At 37.7% G+C, this 22,918-nt stretch overlaps 1 protein-coding gene across 1 annotated transcript in view; it reads right to left on the reverse strand.

Moving 5' to 3' along the window:
• The window catches only part of LOC142355226 (uncharacterized), a 103,756-nt gene that overhangs the window by 63,066 nt on the left and 17,772 nt on the right, over window positions 1-22,918 (reverse strand). Inside the window, exons 2-3 of the mRNA XM_075407458.1 lie at window positions 18,598-18,896; window positions 8,026-8,179 (exon numbers count right to left, since the gene is read on the reverse strand). Of these exons, the coding sequence (XP_075263573.1) occupies window positions 8,026-8,179; window positions 18,598-18,723 (280 nt within the window). The 5' untranslated portion in view covers window positions 18,724-18,896. The remainder of the gene's footprint in view (window positions 1-8,025; window positions 8,180-18,597; window positions 18,897-22,918) is intronic.

The raw sequence follows: 22,918 nt of genomic DNA on the forward strand, positions 1-22,918 counted from the left end.
GATCGGACCCTATCATCAATAGTAATGTTTGCACCAGAAACTCTGACCAGGAGTAATTTCGGTATCGAGCAAACTAATCAAGAGAGGTATTTGTATCGGAGACGGCGGTCAGGAGTAATCATGATTGGACCCTATAATCAAGAGTAATAATTGCACCAGAGACTCTGATCAGGAGTAATTTTGGTATCGGGCACACTGATCAAGAGAAATATAGGTATCGGAGACTCTGGTCAGGAGTGATTTTGATCGGACACTATAATCAATAGTAATGTTTGCATCAGAAACTCTCACCAGGAGTAATTTCGGTATCGAGCAAACTGATCAAGAGAAATATTTGTATCGGAGACTTTAGTCAGGAGTAATTTTGATCGGACGCTATAATCAAGATTAATGTTTGCACTAGAAACTCTGATCACGAATAGTTTCGGTATCGGGAACGCTGATCAAGAGAAATATATGTATCGGAGACTCTGCTTAGGAGTTTTATGATCAGACCCTATAATCAAGAGTAATTTTTGCACCAGAAACTCTGACCAGGAGTAGTTTCGGTATCGGGCAAACTGATCAAGAGAAATATTTGTATCGGAGACTTTGTTCAGGAGTAATTTTGATCGGACGCTATAATCAAGATTAATGTTTGCACTAGAAACTCTGATCACGAATAGTTTCGGTATCGGGAACGCTGATCAAGAGAAATATATGTATCGGAGACTCTGCTTAGGAGTTTTATGATCAGACCCTATAATCAAGAGTAATGTTTGCACCAGAAACTCTGACCAGGAGTAATTTCCGTATCGGGCACACTGATCAAGAGAAATTTATGTATAGGAGATTTTGGTCGGGAGTAATTTCGATCAGACCATATAATCATGAGTAATGTTTGCACCAAAAACTCTGATCAGGAGTAACTTCGGTATCAGGCAAACTTATCAAGAGAAACATTTGTATCGGAGACTCTGGTCAGGAGTAAACTTGATCGGAACCTATAATCAAAAGTAATGTTTGCACAAGAAATTCTGATCAAAATAATTTTGGTGTCGGGCTCTCTGATCAAGGGAAATATAAATATCGGAGACTCTGGTCAGGAGTAATTTTGATCGGAACCTACAATCAAGAGTAATTTTTGCACCAGAAACTCTTATCTGGAGTAATTTCGGTATCGGGAACACTGATCAAGAGAAATTTATGTATAGGAGATTTTGGTCGGGAGTAAATTTGATCGGACCCTATAATCAAGAGTAATGTTTGCACCAGAATCTCTGATCAGGAGTAATTTCGGTATCGGACAAACTGATCAAGAGAGGTATTTGTATCGGAGACTGTGGTCAGGAACAATTATGATCGAACCCTATAATCAAGAGTAATGTTTGCACCAGAAACTCTGATCAGGAGTAATTTCGATATCGGGCACACTGATCAAGAGAAATATATGTATCGGAGACTCTGGTCAGGAGTAATTTTGATCGGACCCTATCATCAATAGTAATGTTTGCACCAGAAACTCTGACCAGGAGTAATTTCGGTATCGAGCAAACTAATCAAGAGAGGTATTTGTATCGGAGACGGCCGTCAGGAGTAATCATGATTGGACCCTATAATCAAGAGTAATAATTGCACCAGAGACTTTGATCAGGAGTAATTTTGGTATCGGGCACACTGATCAAGAGAAATATATGTATCGGAGACTCTGGTCAGGAGTGATTTTGATCGGACACTATAATCAATAGTAATGTTTGCATCAGAAACTCTGACCAGGAGTAATTTCGGTATCGAGCAAACTGATCAAGAGAAATATTTGTATCGGAGACTTTAGTCAGGAGTAATTTTGATCGGACCCTATAATCAAGAGTAATTTTTGCACCAGAAATTCTGATTAGGAGTAATTTTGGTATCGGGCTCACTGATCAAGGAAAATATAAATATCGGAGACTCTGGTCAGGAGTAATCTTAATCGGACCCTGTAATCAAGAATAATGTTTGCACCAGAAGCTCTGATCAGGAGTAATTTCGGTATCGGGCAAACTGATCAAGAGAGTTATTGGTATCGGAGACTGTGGTCAGGAGTAATTATGATCGGACCCTATAATCAAGAGTAATAATTGCGCCAGAAACTCTGATCAGGAGTAATTTCGGTATCTGGCGCATTGATCAAGAGAAATATATGTATCGGAGACTCTGGTCAGGAGTAATTTTGATCGGACCCTATAATCAAGAGAAATAATTGCACCAGAAACTCTGATCAGGAGTAATTTTGGTATCGGGCAAACTGATCAAGAGAAATATATGTATCGGAGACTCTGGTCAGGAGTAATATTGATGGGACCCTGTAATCTATAGTAATGTTTGCACCAGAAACTCTGATCAGGAGTAATTTCGGTATCGGGCACACTGATCAAGAGAAATATATGTATCGGAGACTCTGGTCCGGAGTAATTTTGATCGGACCCTATAATCAAGAGTAATGTTTGCACCAGAAATTCTGATCAGGAGTAATTTCGGTATCGGGCTCACTGATCAAGGAAAATATAAATATCGGAGACTCTGGTCAGGAGTAATCTTAATCGGACCCTGTAATCAAGAATAATGTTTGCACCAGAAGCTCTGATCTGGAGTAATTTCGGTATCGGGCAAACTGATCAAGAGAGTTATTGGTATCGGAGACTGTGGTCAGGAGTAATTATGATCGGACCCTATAATCAAGAGTAATAATTGCACCAGAAACTCTGATCAGGAGTAATTTCGGTATCTGGCGCATTGATCAAGAGAAATATATGTATCGGAGACTCTGGTCAGGGGTAATTTTGATCGGACCCTATAATCAAGAGAAATAATTGCACCAGAAACTCTGATCAGGAGTAATTTTGGTATCGGGCAAACTGATCAAGAGAAATATATGTATCGGAGACTCTGGTCAGGAATAATATTGATGGGACCCTGTAATCTATAGTAATGTTTGCACCAGAAACTCTGATCAGGAGTAATTTCGGTATCGGGCACACTGATCAAGAGAAATATATGTATCGGAGACTCTGGTCCGGAGTAATTTTGATCGGACCCTATAATCAAGAGTAATGTTTGCACCAGAAATTCTGATCAGGAGTAATTTCGGTATCGGGCACACTGATCAAGAGAAGTTTATGTATCGGAGACTCTGGTCAGGAGTAATTTCGATCAGACCCTATAATCAAGAGTAATGTTTGCATCAGAAACTCTCATCAGGTGTAATTTCGGTATCGGGCACCCTGATCAAGAGCGGTATTTGTATCGGAGACTGTGGTCAGGAGTAATTATGATCGGACCCTCTAATCAAGAGTAATAATTGCACCAGAAACTCTGATCAGGAGTAATTTCGATATCGGGCACACTGATCAAGAGAAATATATGTATCGGAGACTCTGGTCATGAGTAATTTTGATCGGACCCTATCATCAATAGTAATGTTTGCACCAGAAACTCTGACCAGGAGTAATTTCGGTATCGAGCAAACTAATCAAGAGAGGTATTTGTATCGGAGACGGCGGTCAGGAGTAATCATGATCGGACCCTCTAATCAAGAGTAATAATTGCACCAGAAACTCTGATCAGGAGTAATTTCGGTATCTGGCACATTGATCAAGAGAAATATATGTATCGGAGATTCTGGTTATGAGTAATTTTGATCGGACCCTATAATCAATGGTAATGTTTGCACCAGAAACTTGGATCAGGAGTAATTTCGGTATCAGGCAAACTTATCAAGAGAGGTGTTTGTATCGGAGACTGTGGTCAGGAGTAATTTTGATCGGACCCTATAATCAAGAGTAATACTTGCACCAGAAACTCTGATCAGGAGTAATTTCGGTATCGGGCACACTGATCAAGAGAAATATATGTATCGGAGACTCTGGTCAGGAGTAATTTTGATCGGACCATATAATCAATAGTAATGTTTGCACCAGAAACTCTGCTCAGCAGTAATTTCGGCATCGGGCACACTGATCAAGAGAAATATATGTATCGGAGACTCTGGTCAGGAGTAATTTTGATCGGACCCTATAATCAAGAGTAATGTTTGCACCAGAAACTCTGATCAAGATTAATTTCGGTATCAGGCACACTGATCAAGAGAAATTTATGTATCGGAGACTCTGGTCAGGAGTAATTTTGATCAGACCCTATAATCAAGAGTAATGTTTGCACCAGAAGCTCTGATCAGGAGTAACTTCTGTATCGCACACTCTGATTGGGAGTACTTTGATATCGGCAGCTCTGATCAAGAGTAATTTATGTATCAGACACTCTGATCAGGAGAAATATATCTATCGGAGATTCTGATCGGAGATGACCTCGAGAGCCCTTTGAACGCCCAATCTGTTTTTAACAGAAAACGTTAAGTATAGGCTGATTCAGACGCCCGTTATTGGAGTTTTTGATCGCGTCTGATCAGAGTCTAAATAGAGCATTGAGTAATAACATTATTAGTTCAAATAATGGTTTTAAGAGACATGATGTTTTCAACTGACCAAAAACAACTGAATGGTTGAATGATTGCACGCCACCATTTTTTTTAGTCCTATCGTAATAGTTAGTTAAATAGTAAACTCTAAAAAAAGACATGAATGTGACAAACCAGGGCTGCAAAACGTTTATTATACTGAAATTAAGCAATTTTGCTCATGTTTAGAAATTGTTAGCCGGATTAGAAATATTGTTGGTAAAGAAAAAGTCAGCAAAATAAGCGTTTTGGAATGAACAAACGCTGAACAATAGTCGAAAGCTTTTCTGATTAGAAGTCACTCACTTTCATCTGGGTTGGCCACTTTTAGAAGTAACTTGAAGGAAAAATTTAAAATTTATAAATGTTAAATCTCATTGATTTCTCATTAAACCAATTGGAAAAATAACTTTAAACGCGAAATGATAAGTATTAAATAACAAAGAATGAAATAACACTGAAAAATATCAATCGGAAATATTTAAAACAATAAATTTCGAATTGTGAAATATCAGAAACAAATTTGCACGTCATTATCATTTGAACCGTAAGTGGTAATTATGCGCATTCTTGTTTTCGAATCAATTAGTACTATTTAAAAAACTATTTTGGATCGGATTGCTCTCAATACTAACTTGAATAAACCCAAGTCGAGGTGTCAACGCTAAAAATTGTAAAAAAATCGACTGATTGCAATGAAGGGTTATAAGAATTGCGGTTTTCAGCGCGTAATGTCCTCATTGCTTAGAAAAATAAAAATTTCACAGTTAAGAACAGCACATCTTACGTGAGTCTGCCGGTAAAAAACACTGCGCTTTTTTGCGATGAGTTTTTGTGTAATTATTGGTTTTTAATGGCGAAATTTTTTCCTTTGAAAAGTTTTTTTGAGAAATTCGGTGAGAATTGACCGCTAAAAGCCGCAAATCAAACGAAATTTTACCGCATTCAAAACTAAAGGATGCCGAAATTTTGCAGAGAAAAAATAGTTTTTCACAATATTCAGCTTAACTTTTAGATTACTTTTCGACACAATCTCAACCAGGAAAACAATTAGTATAAAAACCAGAGTCTCTAGACCATAAATAAGCCTTTTCTATTAAAAGAAAATGAGCAAGATAGCAGTAGAGAGCAACAAATTTTCTTCGGTATCGTCGTAAGGCTTTAAGGGCGTAGAAAATTGACGATACGTTCGTCTTCAAATGTACCAAACCGTCAAACCTTAAATTCAGATCAATAAAGATCGTGCTTGTCAGATTTGACATTCAAACAATTAAAAATAGAATATATGTACTAAGGAGCGAAAATTACCTTTCAAGAAAAATCTTTATCCAAAAACTGTTTCAGAAATTCTTTTGAAGGAAATGCTGTCATAACTTTGACTTTAAAAAAACAACCGACTAATTTTTGGCAAACTAATCTCAAACGACTGGCAAAGCTGAGCCTCAATTGAGGTGATAAAGGGTTGGAGTGAGACGGGCTGAAGCCCGGTGTTTGGGATCAAGTGGATTGGTTACAGTCGTAAGGACGTGGAGGAGGGTGGAAAACCCTTCAAACCATGAAAATGTCTCTTCAACAAGTTCGATGAGCTGTTGATTTAGAGACTACTAAGGCATATGACGTAAGAGAACTGCTTAGAGACGTAATTCCCTCCGCCTGGACCCACATCTTCATCACGTTTTTGAGGATAAAAGCCAAAAGGTCAGACAAAAAATATCAGACGAAAAGTTGGCAGAACCAAAAATTGCATAAGAGTATCATCAAGACTATTATAATGGCAACGAATTTTGTTTCAGATCATCTAAACTTTTACGTGTTCACAAGGAAAAAATTACCACCACAAGTTTGAAAACCAAACAACCAATCAAACCGAATATAGCGGCAATTTCTTACGTTAAAAAAGGAACCTAACAAACATTTCTCACAAAATGTTTGAGTGCTTCTGGACTGGTAGTAAGCATTCAGTAGCTTTAAAATTGTCCATGTCAGGAATTGTAAAGAATTGACCGTCGCCTTAAACGCTTTTCAAAGTATTGTTTGGAAAAAACACTCTATTCCAAGGCTTTTAACATGTGATAATAAAAACATATCCAGAAACTTAGATCAAAAATCGTTTGTAAAAATGCATTTTTTTATTCTGGCCAGATTTCGATCATAACACTTTTCACCCATTTCACAATAAAATCATAGACTAAAAAGATCTCTAAGAAAACACTGAACAGTACAAAATCCAATTGTGGGCTTAATCTGGGTAGTCTTAGAAAACTTACGGCAAACATTCTCAACTTTTTTGTCAAATTAAAAACGAAAAAATCGGAAAAATGGAGTTGGACAACCATTAATTGTATCTGAGAAAACGGGACCATTCTATGTGATCGGTTTAAAACCAACAGTGACCCGGGCCACAGGTGTTCTGTTCAGGGACCCAATGTCTTCAGAGGTGATGCAATTGTTGGAATGGTTGTACCTAACTAAGACGACGAGTTCAGAAAACAAAAAAATAGAACAAAACAAAATTTGGAAACAAGTTATTTTAAATTCTTACTAGTTTTGATTGGTTTCTATCTGTATAATCTAATTGTCTGGTATATGGACGGATAACTGAACTAGATGTTTTACTGTTTTTGCAGAAATATTACCCTGGAAGTTGCAAATTTCATCTTCATGTTCGTCCATCGCTCGAAAATTTACATTCCTTTTCAAAAACTTCAAATTTAAACGGAAAATTCTATGATTACCGAATAAAAAACGAAAAATCGAATTAACAGTCTAAATTGACGAGAAAAACGCTGTTTTAAAACTGTTTATAACAAAAACGAAAAATCTCTGTTTTGAGGTTACTCTGTTACAATTTTTGGTTTACTATTTTGTATCAGTACTGCATTACCATATGTTACCAGGCTCTGGAAGGTCGCAGACCAAACCAATTTCTGATCAGACTGAATCGTGCGCACACTTGTCTCTTGTGCTCCAAATTGATGGTGTGTGAATCTTCAAGAACAAATATGGAAGTCTGATCAGAGGCGGATTCAAGCGCACTTGGTTTTGATCAGAGACGGATTCAAGCGCATTTGATTCTGATCAGAGGCGGATTCAAGCGCACTTGATTCTGATCAGAGGCGGATTGAAGCGCGCTTGATTTTGATAGACGGATTCAAGCGCATTTGATTCTGATCATAGGCGGATTCAAGCGCACTTGATTCTGATCAGAGGCGGATTCAAGCGCACTTGATTTTGATCAGAGACGGATTCAAGCGCATTTGATTCTGATCAGAGGCCGATTCAAGCGCACTTGATTCTGATCAGAGGCTGATTCAAGCGCGCTTGATTATGATCAGAGGCGGATTCAAGCGCATTTGATTATGATCAGAGGCGGATTCAAGCGCGCTTGATTATGATCAGAGGCGGATTCAAGCGCGCTTGATTCTGATCACAGGCGGATTCATGCGCACTTGATTCAGATTAGAGTTGTTTTCTAGCGCACTTTCCCTCTTTGACTGTCTGATCAGATGTCATTTTGGTCTGGGACAAGCCTGGGTGAATACTTCACAAACCAGTGACGCTGCTGCTTCCGCTTTGCGTCCCACTGTTCCCGAAATGCATCCCTTTAAAGTTATCCATGTATATAAACGACTGCGCTTCCAGTCCAGATTCCAGTAGCAGTTCCTCGGACATGTCTGTCACCAGTCGCTTCATCATCAACATCGCCTAGATACATTATATACAAAAAAGCTTTTTGGATAGAAATACGATTCAATTTCGTCACCAGTTTCAGCATTTAGCATAAAGCAATTAGCATTAAAAAGTGCATTTAGAATAAAGCATTTAGCATTAAAAATTGCTTTTAGAATAAAGCATTTAGCATTAAAAAGTTCATTTAGCATAAAACTTGATGCGCAGAAATTTGCTATTAAATATTTGAGATAACTTTGCGATGCCATTCTTACGAGCCGCAATATTAGATTAATGATTAACTAGCAGGCCCGCAAAAGCATTAATTGCCTGGAAATTACTAAACAGAATAGGAGTTTTAAATGAAATTAGTATTTTTTTTATAACCCCAACCTGAGTTCGAACCCGTGCCCCTCGTTTAAATACCTTAGGTCTTACCGCTTAGGTGACCAACCCCTATTTTTTGCGTCTATTTCCCCATCTGGCAGCAACTATTCGGTCAAATTATTTTTGGGCATTGCTGTGTCGCATGTTTAAGGAGTTGTTCAGATAATGCGCTTCTAAATGGGGGCATAATGCACCTCAAAACGCATGTACTACGTTACGCTACAAATTTAAGGAGCTCTATAACATGCAACATTAGGAGCTTAATCATAGTGACATAGCTCTATAAAAAAACGCAAAGATGAAGATAAAGAAAGGAAGAAAGAAAGACATGTGTGGATGAGGAAAAACTAATGATATTTTTGGGCCAATCAAAAGGAGCAATGTTCGACACTAACTCGGGACTGAACCAATGCCCATCAATTAAGAGTGATAGGTCTCACCACTTACGTTACCGATGCGTATTGATTTTGGCTATTGCTCTTTCTATATCTGCGAAATATTTGTCAATGCCTTTACTTAAAAATGCGACATAATTAGTGAGAGCAAACACATGTGCAGATTAATATAGGATAGGAAAATTAACAACGATAAGGAAGATTTAAAGGGAGAAAAGAAAGATAAAAAGCTGATCAAAGACATCAGTTACCCGTTTTCGGGTCAAGAACGAAATAGCCATTTTTGACAAAAGTTTGGGTACCCTTAAATGCCACAACGTCTTATCCCTGACGTCAACGACGCGCAATGCATTTGTCAATTGCTCTTTCTACATCAGCAGTTTTTTGGTCAATGATTTTAATGGCTCGCCTGTTTTTGCTATGCAACATGCTTAACAAGCTGAGAACATGTGCAGACTTGAATCCTAAAATTCAATGGAGAAGGATCAGAAAGAGAGAAAAAAAGAAAGAACAGTAAACAATGTGAAGCCAAAAAAAGGAATGAAAACAACGGAAAAAATTTGAAAAATACATCCCAGCTTTGTCGTCCAGGGATCTATTCTTCTTCTTCCGACCAAAATGGACCCGATCCCTTGCCCTCGCGCAACAACCCTCGTCTATTTCCCTTACGCTATCGATGCCTAGTGTTCACGTCGATTACTCTTTCTAAAAAGCAAATTTTTGGTAGGCGGCTATTTGGCCGCAACTTTTTTGTATGCAGAATGCTTATGAAGCGCAAAATCACTATGTTTTAAATATGACGGCATAACGGGTCGCAAACAGAATGCGTTATAATTTGCTGTTGCACTATGGAGAGTTAAACCGTGCAAAAAATAAAGCGGATAACCAGAACGCTCAAGTGCGCTCTATACCAGTGCAATCTATACATTTAATAGAGCATAGAAAAAATTCTTCAGCAAAAAATATAAGAAAGAATTGAAAAAGGAGAAAAACAGGCAGGAAAAAAAGACGCGAATTGATGAAAAATTAACATAAGACGTTTTTTGTGTCAAGAAAACAAGAGCCAATATTCGAATCAACTGGGGTGCAAACCCATGTCCTCCTTAGCAGCCATAGGTTTATCCTTACACTACCAATGCAAATTGCATTGGTCAACAGCTCTTTCTGAATCATAAATTTTTTATTCAATGCAATTTTTGGCTGGCCTGTTTCAGCTATGCCGAAGGCTTAATAAGCGCAAGGCTGTAAACAAATTTCATTAAAGAAAGATGAGAAAGAAAGAAAAAAAGCAAAAGGAAACGAAATAAAAGAAACAAAATGTGCAGCTTAGCAGCCCGAATATGACAAAAAACTGGATCGAAAACAAAAAAGAAACGGAACGAGATGAAAGGAACAAAAAAGAGCGAAATAAAACGAAATGAAACTTCTCAAATTTGTTATCAAGGAATTTATGCGCCATTAACCTTTCTGATAAGCAAATTTGTGGTAGGTAGCTATTTGGCCGCAAGTTTTTGGTATGCAGCTGACTCAAAAAGCGCAAATTCAGTAGGAGCTTAAATATGGCGGCATAGCGGGTCGCAAGCGGTTTGCGTTGCAATTTGCTGTTGCTCTTCGGACAGTGAAAGCGTATGAAGATGAAGCGGATAACCAGTGCGCTCAAGTATGATTTACATTTCATAGTGTACAGAAAAATTATTTCAGCAAAAATATAAGAAAGAACAGTAAACAAAGTGAAGTGGAAAAAAAGGAATGAAAACAACGGAAAGAATTTGAAAAATACATCCCAGCTTTGTCGTCCAGGGATCTATTCTTCTTTTTCCGACCAAAATGGACCCGATCCCTTGCCCTCGTGTAACAACCCTCGTCTATTTCCCTTACGCTATCGATGCCTAGTGTTCACGTCGATTACTCTTTCTAAAAAGCAAATTTTTGGTAGGCGGCTATTTGGCCGCAACTTTTTTGTATGCAGAATGCTTATGAAGCGCAAAATCACTATGTTTTAAATATGACGGCATAACGGGTCGCAAACAGAATGCGTTAACATTTTCTGTTGCACTACGGACAGTTAAACTGTGATAAGATAAAGCGGATAACCAGTTGGCTCAAGTGCGCTCTATACCAGTGCGATCTATACATTTAATAGAGTATAGAAAAAATTCTTCAGCAAAAAATATAAGAAAGAATTGAAAAAGGAGAAAAACAGGCAGGAAAAAACGACGGGAATGGATGAAAAATCAACATTAGTTGTTTATTGTGTCAAGAAAACAAGAACCAATATTCGAATCGACTGGGGTGCAAACCCATGTCCTCCTTAGCAGCCATAGGTTTATCCTTACACTACCAATGCAAATTGCATTGGTCAACAGCTCTTTCTGAATCATAAATTTTTTATTCAATGCAATTTTTGGCTGGCCTGTTTCAGCTATGCCGAAGGCTTAATAAGCGCAAGGCTGTAAACAAATTTCATTAAAGAAAGATGAGAAAGAAAGAAAAAAAGCAAAAGGAAACGAAATAAAAGAAACAAAATTTGCAGCTTAGCAGCCAGAATATGACATAAAAAACTGGATTGAAAACAAAAAAGAAACGGAACGAAATAAAAGGAACAAAAAAAGAACGAAATAAAAAGAAAAACAACTTCTCAAATTTGTTATCAAGGAATTTACGCGCCACTAACCTTTCTGATAAGCAAACTTGTGGTAGGTAGCTACTTGGCCGCAAATTTTGGTATGCAGCTGGCTCAAAAAGCGCAAATTCAGTAGGAGTTTAAATATGGCGGCATAGTGGGTCGCAAACGGTTTGCGTTGCAATTTGCTGTTGCACTTCGGCCAGTGAAAGCGTATAAAGATGAAGCGGATAACCAGTGCGCTCAAGTATGATTTACATTTAATAGTGTACAGAAAAATTAGTTCAGCAAAAAATATAAGAAAGGATTGAAAAGGAAGAAAAAAAAGCCGAAAAGGCGTGAATTGATGAAAAATCAAAATTAGACGTTTTTTGTGCCAAGAAATCTAGAGCCAATATTCGAATCAACTGGGGTGCAAACCAATCTCCTCCTTAGCAGCCATAGGTCTTATCCTTTACACTACAGATGTAAATTGCAGTTGTCAATTGCTCTGTCCGAAACAGAAATTTTTTATTCTATGCAATTTTTCGGCTCGCCTATTTTAGCTATGCCGAAGGCTTAATGAGCGCAACGCAGAAAACACATTTCACTAAAAAAAGATGAGAAAGAAAGAAAAAAAGAAACGAAAAAAGAAACAAAATTTGCAGATTAGCAAAAATATGACAAAAGTGAAAAAGTGAATCGAAAAGAAATACGAAATGGAACGAAATCAAAGGAACAAAAATGAACGAAATAAAAAGAAAGTTAATTTCTTAAATTGGATATCCAGGAATTTATGCGCTTTCTTCAGCCTTCAAAAAGACTCAAACCCCTGCCCCTTGCTTGACAGTCAGTGGTCTTAAACTCTACGCCACCGATGCCTTTTGCTTTCGCCTATTGAGCTTTCTAATGAGCAAATTTTTGGTTAGTGGCCAATTGGCTCGCTTGTTTTTGCTATGCGACATGCCTTATGAGTGCAAAAAACGAGTTCGAATATGGAGCTTTTATACCTTGATATAGCGCGTCTTAAAACGCATGCATTACTGTAGGCTGCATGTTTAAGGACCGTTAAAACTTGTGACAATTGGAGCTTAGCATTTCGAGAACTTCCACTAAAAACCGGAGGGACTTTTATTTTATTATTTACCAATTAGATTTCATTTCAACTCTGCCTAATCATCTAACTAAGATGTTAACTTTAGTGTCTTGATATATATACACGAGCCTCAAGTTTTCCACGATTTTTTATTCAATACTGCTGACAGACACACACACCCACACTCACACACACACACCACACATACACACACACACCACACACACAACACAAAGACACCCACCCACACGCACACACAATTACACACACACACCACATATATACACATATACACACACAACACACACACACATACACACAACACACACACACAAAACACACACACACAGAACACGCACAAACACACCCACAGACAGACACACACAGATATATATTTCTTCTCTATTGTTCTTTCTTTTTTCTTTCGTTTTAAGCTGGAGAACACCTTTGTAATGTTCAAAAAACTTTGCAAAAATAAAATATGTGTGACTGAGCATGGCAAGTTGATCACATTTTCGGTTCTGATTTTAGACCTCTGGCTGCTGAGACATGGCCTTGGTGCGCAACTAGTGTCGTTTGTCCAAATTTCGTCACAGTTAATATAAACATAAGCCGACTTACGTCGGAAAAATTGCTCTCGAAGGACAGACGGGCATTTTAATTAAGAGGAATGTAGTTTAAAAATGTTTCATGGGTGAAAAACGACCCTACGGGGATTCTCACCCCGCAAGGAAAGAAAAACAGTTGTAGCTGAGTTCACCAGGATGGATGTTATAATTTCATAGTCCCACGAGTCGCTGAGGCATGGTCGTGTCCAGCCACAAATAATATTTAAACGACAGGGTGTCTCTGGCCAGCAAATAACAAAACTTAAATTCTCAGATACAAGATTAGGATTGGTTGAAAAAATTGCATTCTTATTCGAAAAAAAATTAGCCCTTTTTCATTTGCACCTTAATATATCGCTCAATTTTTCAAATAATTTTTGATGACCTTTCAATCAAATTATTTTAATTCTGGCTCTCATACACGTCACCAGTTGAAAGTTACCTTTAAAATCAATTAGACTAATCAGTAATAAACTTTACCTTTTTGTTTTGTTAATGTAACAGACTGAAAAAGAAACGACTACCCACATTTGTAGGTTGTTTGCAAGACGGCTGAAATAACTTGGTTCTTCGTTTGTTACCAATTGAACAAAATAAGGAGCCAAAAAACAAAAAAAAGGTCAAAATATTTGGGTTGAAAAATGGGCAATGTTTCTGTGTCAACTTCGGATGTGATAGTTTTACATCAAGTTCCATAAACCGCTGAAGCATGGCTGTGTCTCGAAATCATTATCGCTTTCAATCGCTTTCATTTCTGTTGCAAACAAATAATGAAATATCAATTCTCAAAAAATTTGTCAAATACAAAAAGTTGTCAAAAATCAGACAAAACGCACACTTAAAAAATTGCTACGTGCTCGTGGAACTGGCCCGTGAAAATTGACGTGAATCTACCAGAACCGAACAAGTCATCATGTCGACCAAAAAAGTTATCCTAGGTTAAGAAAAAATGGCCCAAATCGACGGGTAATAATAAAATTTGCGAGTTAGTGTCAAAACTTTTTGAAATCAATTCGTTTTTTGATCTAGTGTCCTAACACCATCGACGGAACAAGTTTTGAGGGAAATTTTTTCGTTCTTATTGTAAAACGTTGGAATGTTGGATGACGCTTCACTTCGCAATCTGTAATTTAGATCTATTAAAAATTGCTAATAAAAACTAGCGGCATCTACCCTCTTGACGTCCTCGTGGAATTGAAACAGAAAAAATTAAAGAGGAAATGATTGTTAGTTAGCAATTTAATTTGGAAAACAGTTTTAGTTAAATTACAATTTGACAAAAATTTCAGCTTCTCAAGTGGAGACTAAAACGCATAAACCCGCTAATAAATAGCATTCGCTCGAATGAAATTTTAGACCAAAATAATACTTTTTGTTACTAAGGATTTATCTGCGTATCTATTTTCCATCGGAATAGCTGTTTTGATGTTGACAGCATCAGCTATATTCCGTGAATTTTTTGATTGAATTGACTTTACTCACTTGAAACATTGGGGGGGGGGGGGGGCTATGACAGTAATCGAGATTTGTTACTTTTGTTTAAAAAAAAAACGAAAACCGTGCTGGACAAACCCAGAACAGGCCAAAAGTGTTTTTGCCGTAAATTTAAATTTGTATTTCGAACCATCAGCACAAGAAAAAAAATTGATAATTGCCAACCAACCAGCATCTACGTTGCCAATTGCTTCAAAACTAAAGAAGATTTCAGCGAAGACTTAAAATTCAAATACTCTGACAAACACCAGGTGATTTTTGATAATTGCTCTCCAAATTAATATAATTTAATGTTTACAAAAATTTTATTGTACAATTTTTTACGGTGACCACCAAATTCTCTGAAGTAATCATCAATTGCAGTATTTGTTATGATAAAAAAATAATGCTAAATATCTGGTGTTAAAACAACTGAAAGAAGAGGTAAAGTTGATGGAACAAAAATTAAAAATATAGTTACGAAAGGAATTAAATCATAATTTCTGAACAGACAATGAATCAGCTATTATAAAAACACAGACAAAACTGAGAAAATTTCACTGCCAATTTTTATATGTGAAAAATGATTAAGTACCGACATTAATATTTTAAAAAAAAACTATTTAGAGAAAAATAACAAAAATTCACAAGTTTTATTTCATTGTGTTGGTTAATCTCGGAAACAGAAGTTAATCGTGCAAGATTCTCGCAAGATTTTTGCAAGATCTTGCAAAATAACTTTTTCCTGTAAGATTTCTCAAGAATCTTGCAGAATAAACTTTTTGCAAGATCCTTCTAGAATTTCGCAAGATTAACATTTTTTCTCAATTAGGGTAGTTTTGACAGCCTTGACCAGTGACTTCGTGTGATATTTCGAGAAGCATTAGGCCGTGGCGATAGTTTGTTTTTCATGTTCATCTTTTATACCAAAATGATGAACCCCTTTCCGCTTTTCATAAGGTAGACAAAAAACTTATAGAACATAGCACGACGCCGTATAACACCGTGATGTATTCTAGTCCACCGTAATTATATCTTTAGCCTCGCGATTACTCAACTGTGCCCTAGAAAAATAATAAAATATTTCAAAATAAACCCTTATCTTTTATAGCTTATTATTGGATGAGAACTTAATTGAATATCAATAAATAATTCCTACAAAACGTCGCCCGGGTTTATGATTATTTTGTAGGAAATCGGCTGAAATGCTAAGAATTTTCCAAAACTTTCAGTGCAAAACCTTACATGATGATATGCGCTGAATATGCTTTAAAATGTTTTAAAAAACGCAGAAATTTCAGCGCATCTCACTGCATATTACGTACAGATTTTGCTCATTGAGTGACAGTAAATCATTACTATCACGAACTGTTCACAAGTTGAGGTGCCTCCCGGAAGCGACCTCTGATCAGACCGTGCCAGACGAAATTAACTTCTCATCAGACCATCCCAGAACAAAGTATTCTCTGATTAGACTAAAGTGCGCTCGAAATCACCTCACCGCCCGAATTTTGTTATAATACATTCATTTCATTAAAATTGATGCTTGTATTATTAAATTCATCTAAAGAAAAGACCATTCTAAAAGTATTATTGCAAAAAAAAAGAAAACCCAACTGATGAGAAAAAACTTTTTTAGTATACCATTATTACATATTTCGAACTCAATGGATATCAAAAGTCTTGTTCTATAGTAAATCAAAATTTCCTTTTAAGAGGACTGGCATTTTCTATCAGCTGGACCCCTCCAAAATCTCGGTAAAAAAACAAAAATTAAAAGAAAAATTTTTCGCTCGAAATGATCTCTAATGATCAGATTAATGGGCTCTTGAATCCGCTCTGATCAGACCGTTCCCATCATGAAGTGACATCTGACCAAAACATCGCCAGACGGAAACGACCTCTGATCAAACCATCTCCAGACCGAAGTGACCTCTGATCATGCCATCCCAAGACCGAAGTGACCTCTGATCATACCATCACCAGACCGAAGTGAATACTGATCATACCATCCCCAGACCGAAGTGTCCTCTGATCATACCATTTCCAGACCGAAGTGACTTCTGATCATATCATCCTTAAACCGAAATCATCTCTGATCATACCATCCCCAGACAGAAGTAACCACTGATCATACCATCCCCAGACCGAAGTGATTACTGATCATACCATCCCCAGACCGAAGTGACCTCTGATAATACCATCCCCACACCAAAGTAACCTCTGATCATTTCATCCCCAGACCGAAGTGACCTCTGATCATACCATCCGCAGACCGAAATGACTACTGATCATACCATCCCCAGACCAAAGTGAGCTCTGATCTTTTCATCCCAAGACCGAAGTGAGCTCTGATCATACCATCCCCAGACCAAATTAAGCTCTGATCATTTCATCCCGAGACCGAAGTGAGCTCTGATCATACCATCCCCAGATCGAAGTGACTACTGATCATCCCATCCCCAGACCGATGTGACCTCTGATCATACCATCCCCAGACCGAAGTGACCTCTGATCATACCATCCCCAGACCGAAGTAAGCTCTGATCAATTCATCCCCAGACCGAAGTGAGCTCTGATCATACCATCCCCAGACCGGAGTGACCTCTGATCATACCATCCCCAGACCGAAGTGACCCCGATCAAGCCATCCCAAGACGGAAGTGACTACTGATCGATCATACCATTTCCAGACCGATGTGTCCTCTGATCATACCATCCCCAGACCGAAGTAACCTCTGATCAATTCATCCCCAGACCGAAGTGAGCTCTGATCATACCATCCCCAGACCGAAGTGAACTCTGATCATACCATCCCCAGACCGAAGTAAGCTCTGATTATACCATCCCCAGACCGAAGTTAGCTCTGATCAATTCATCCCCAGACCGAAGTGAGCTCTGATCATACCATCCCCAGACCGAAGTGACCTATGATCATACCATCCCCAGACCGAAGTAAGCTCTGATCAATTCATCCCCAGACCGAAGTGAGCTCTGATCATACCATCCCCAGACCGGAGTGACCTCTGATCATACCATCCCCAGACCGAAGCGACCTCTGATCATGCCATCCCAAGACCGAAGTGACCTCTGATCATACCATCCCCAGACCGAAGTCAGCTCTGATAAATTCATCACCAGACCGGAGTGAGCTCTGATCATACCATCCCCAGACCGGAGTGACCTCTGATCATACCATCCCCAGACCGAAGTGACCTCTGATCATACCATCCCCAGACCGAAGTAAGCTCTGATCAATTCATCCCCAGACCGAAGTGAGCTCTGATCATACCATCCCCAGACCAGAGTGACCTCTGATCATACCATCCCCAGACCGAAGTGACCTCTGATCATACCATCCCCCGACCGAAGTGACCTCTGATCATACCATCTCCAGACCGAAGGGACCTCTGATCATACCATCCCCAGACTGAAGTGTCCTCTGATCATGCCATCCCCAGACCGAAGTGTCCTCTGATCATACCATCTCCAGACCGAAGTAGGCTCTGATCAATTCATCCCCAGACCGAAGTGAGCTCTGATCATACCATCCCCAGACCGGAGTGACCTCTGATCATACCATCCCCAGACCGAAGTGACTTCTGATCATACCATCGCCAGACCGAAGTGACCTCTGATCATACCATCCCCAGACCGAAGTAAGCTCTGATCAATTCATCCCCAGACCGAAGTGACCTCTGATCATACCATCCCCAGACCGAAGTGACCTCTGATCATACCATTTTGCCATCGAACCAAATCCCACACCCTGTAATTTTGGTCTGGGAACACTCCGTGTGCATTGGACTTGGTCTGATCAGAGGTCACCTCTGGATGTCGCCTCAACCTGGGTTAAAACCGGGATAGAACGCAATTCGGCTAAGATATCATACCTGCACATGCAAGTTTGACAAAAATTGGCCCAACAAACTGTTATCAGATTCTTCATTCTGCCCGGAGAAGAAAAATATGTAAGGAAGGCTGGGCACAAACGAGCAGTTGTCAAGGAGCCAGTTCATTTCTTTGTCTGGATCTCTGTCGTATGCATCCAAGTTGGCAACGTAAATGCAGAACACGTAGCGGTTGTTTCTGTTCAGAATTGTTTCCACGTTCACAAATCCTGCGAAATTTCTGCCCAAGTTGTAGATTGCGTCTAATACGCTTGCTGCCGGCGATTCATCAAAAGGCCAGGCTAAGCAAACAAAACGCACTTTTTCCGGGATCCCACTAATCGTACAATGTCAAAGAAAAACCCGGTAATCGAACGAAACGTCATATAAAAATCTTGCTAATTGCATAAAAAGGTCAAATATGAATCCCTGAAACCGTACTAGGTCATATAAAAATCCCAATTATAGTACAAAAGGTCATACATGATTCCCTGTAATCGCACAACGTTAAATAAAAATCCCATAGTACAAAATGTTATATATGAATCCCTGTAGTCATATAAAGTCTTTTAAAAATCTCGGTAATCGTAAAAATGATCAGATATGAATACCTGTGATCGTACAGGGTCCGAATCCAGTTATTCGTACAAGGTCATGTATGAATCTCGGTAAAAGTTCAATGTCATATGAAAAAGCCGCTAATAGTACAAGGTCAAACAGAATTCCCGCTAATCGTAGAAGGTCATACAAAAACCCCAGTAATCGAACAAAAAGTCATAAGAAGTCGTATATGAATCTCTGCAATCGTACAAATTCATATAAAAATCCCGGTAATCGAACAAAAGTTTCTAAAAAAATCTTGGTAAACGTACAAAATTCATTTATGAATCCCTGTAATAGAAACAGGTCATTTAAAAATCTCGGCAAACATAAAAAAGGTCACATAGGAATTCTTGTAACCGTATAAGTTCACATAGAAATCGTATATGAATAGCATTATCGTATATTAATCCCTGTAACCGCACAAGGGCACAAGGTCAAATAGAAATCCCGGTAATCAAACAAAAGATTTAAAAAAAAATCTCAGTAATCGTACAAAAGTCATATTAGCATCCCTGTAATTGTACAGTTTCATTTTAAAATCTTGGCAAAAATGCAAAAGGTCAAAGAGGAATCCCTGTAATCATACAAGGTCATTTAAAATTCTCGGTAATAAAACAAAAGGTTATGTATGAAGCCCTGTAATCATACAAATTCATAGAATATCTCGGCAATAGTACAAAATGTCATATATGAATCCCTGTAATTGTACAGTTTCAATTAAAAATCTCGGCAAAAAACGAAAGTTCATATATGAATCCCTGTAATCTCACAAGGTCATAAATGTATCCGGGTAATCGCACAAGGTCATAAATGAATCCCGGTAATCTTACGATGTCATTTTTGAAACACTGATCGTATATGATGCACTGGAATTGTACAAAGTCATACAAAAATCCCTGTAATCGATCAAGAACTTCTAAGAAAACCTCGGTAAACCCGGAGAAGAAAAATATGTAAGGAAAGCTGGGCACAAACGAGCAGTTGTCAAGGAGCCAGTTCATTTCTTTGTCTGGATCTCTGCGGTATGCATCCAAGTTGACAACGTAAATGCAGAACACGTAGCGGTTGTTTCTGTTCAGAATTGTTTCCACGTTCACAAATCCTGCGAAATTTCTGCCCAAGTTGTAGATTGCGTCTAATACGCTTGCTGCCGGCGATTCATCAAAAAGCCAGGCTAAGCAAACAAAACGCACTTTTTCCGGGATCCCACTAATCGTAATCGTACAATGTCAAAGAAAAACCCGGTAATCGAACAAAACGTCATATAAAAATCTTGCTAATTGCATAAAAAGGTCAAATATGAATCCGTGAAACCGTACTAGGTCATATAAGAATCCCAATTGTAGTACAAAAGGTCATACATGATTCCCTGTAATCGCACAACGTTAAATAAAAATCCCATAGTACAAAATGTTATATATGAATCCCTGTAGTCATATAAAGTCTACTAAAAAACTCGGTAATCGTTGAAAAGGTCATATATGAATACCTGTGATCGTACAGGGTCCGAATCCAGTTATTCGTACAAGGTCATGTATGAATCTTGGTAATAGTTCAATGTCATATGAAAAAGCCGCTAATAGTACAAGGTCAAACAGAATACCCGCTAACCGTAGAAGGTCATACAAAAACCCCAGTAATCGAACAAAAAGTCATAAGAAATCCTATATGAATCTCTGCAATCGTACAAATTCATATAAAAATCCCGGTAATCGAACAAGAGTTTCTAAAAAAATCTTGGTAAACGTACAAAATTCATTTATGAATCCCTGTAATAGCACCAGGTCATTTAAAAAACTCGGCAAAAATGAAAAAGGTCACATAGGAATTCTTGTAACCGTATAAGTTCATATAGAAATTGTATATGAATAGCATTATCGTATATTAATCCCTGTAATCGCACAAGGTCAAATAGAAATCCCGGTAATCAAACAAAAGATTTAAAAAAATCTCAGTAATCCTACAAAAGACATATTAGCATCCCTGTAATTGTACAGTTTCATTTTAAAATCTTGGCAAAAATGCAAAAGGTCAAAGAGGAATCCCTGTAATCTTACAAAGTCATTTAAAATTCTCGGTAATAAAACAAAAGGTTATGTATGAAGCCCTGTAATCATACAAATTCATAGAATATCTCGGCAATAGTACAAAATGTCATATACGAAATCCCTGTAATTGTACAGTTTCAATTAAAAATATCGGCAAAAAAAACGAAAGTTCATATATGAATCCCTGTAATCTCACAAGGTCATAAATGTATCCGGGTAATCGCACAAGGTCATAAATGAATCCCGGTAATCGTACAATGTCATTTTTGAAACACTGATCGTATATGATGCACTGGAATTGTACAAAGTCATATAAAAATCCCTGTAATCGATCAAGAGCTTCTAAAAAAACCTCGGTGAACGTACAAAATTCAAAATTCACATATGAATCCCTGTAATTGCACCAGGTCAATTAAAAATCTCGGCAAAAATACAAAAAGTCATATAGGAGTTCTTGTAACCGTATAATTTCATATAGAAATCGTATATGAATAGCATTATCGTATATTAATCCCTGTAATCGTACAATGTCTAATAGAAATCCCGGTAATCAAACAAAAGATTTTTAAAAAAATCTCAGTAATCGTACAAAAGTCATATTAGCATCCCTGTAATTGTACAGTTTCATTTTAAAATCTTGGCAAAAATGCAAAAGGTCAAAGAGGAATCCCTGTAATCAAACAAGGTCATTTAAAATTCTTGGTAATAAAACAAAAGGTTATGTATGAAGCCCTTTAATCACACAAGTTCATAAAATATCTCGGCAACAGTACAAAATGTCATGTATGAATCCCTATAATTGTACAGTTTCATTTAAAAATCTCAGCAAAGAAACAAAAGGTCATATATGAATCCCTGTAATCTCACAGGGTCATAAATGAATCCGGGTAATCGCACAAGGTAATAAATGAAACACTGTAATCGTACAAAGTCATATAAAAATTCCGGTAATCGAACAAGAGTTTCTAAAAAAATATCGGTAAACGTACAAAACTCATATATGAATCCCTGTAATTGCGCCATGTCATTTAAAAATCTCGTCAAAATACAAAAAATCATATAGGAATTCTTGTAACCGTATAATTTCGTATTAAAATCGTATATGAATAGCATTATCGTATATTAATCCCTGTAATCGTACAAGGTCAGACAAAAACTGTATATGAATAGCATTATCGTATGCGAAACAATGTAATCGTACAAATTCATAAAAAAATACCCGTAATCGAACAAGAGTTTCTAAAAATATCTTGGTAAACCTACAAAATTCATATATGAATCCCTGTAATCGCACCAGATCTTTTAAAAGTCTCGGCAAAAATACAAAAGGTCATATAAGAATTCTTATAACCGTATAAGTTCATTAAGAAATCGTAAATGAATAGCATTATCGTATATTAATCCCTGTAATTGTGCAAGGTCAAATAGAAATCCCGTTAATCAAACAAAAGATTTTTAGAAAAAATTTTGTTTATGTTCAGAATTGTTTCCACATTCACAAATCCTGCGAAATTGCTGCCCAAGTTGTAGATTGCGTCTAATACGCTTGCTGTGGGCGATTCATCAAAAGGCCAGGCTAAGCAAACAAAACGCACTTTTTCCGGGATCCCACTAATCGTACAATGTCAAAGAAAAACCCGGTAATCGAACGAAACGTCATATAAAAATCTTGC

This window comes from Convolutriloba macropyga, chromosome 2 (assembly GCF_964194025.1).
Source record: "Convolutriloba macropyga chromosome 2, txConMacr16.3, whole genome shotgun sequence".
In the NCBI taxonomy this organism is placed as follows: Eukaryota; Metazoa; Xenacoelomorpha; order Acoela; family Convolutidae; genus Convolutriloba; species Convolutriloba macropyga.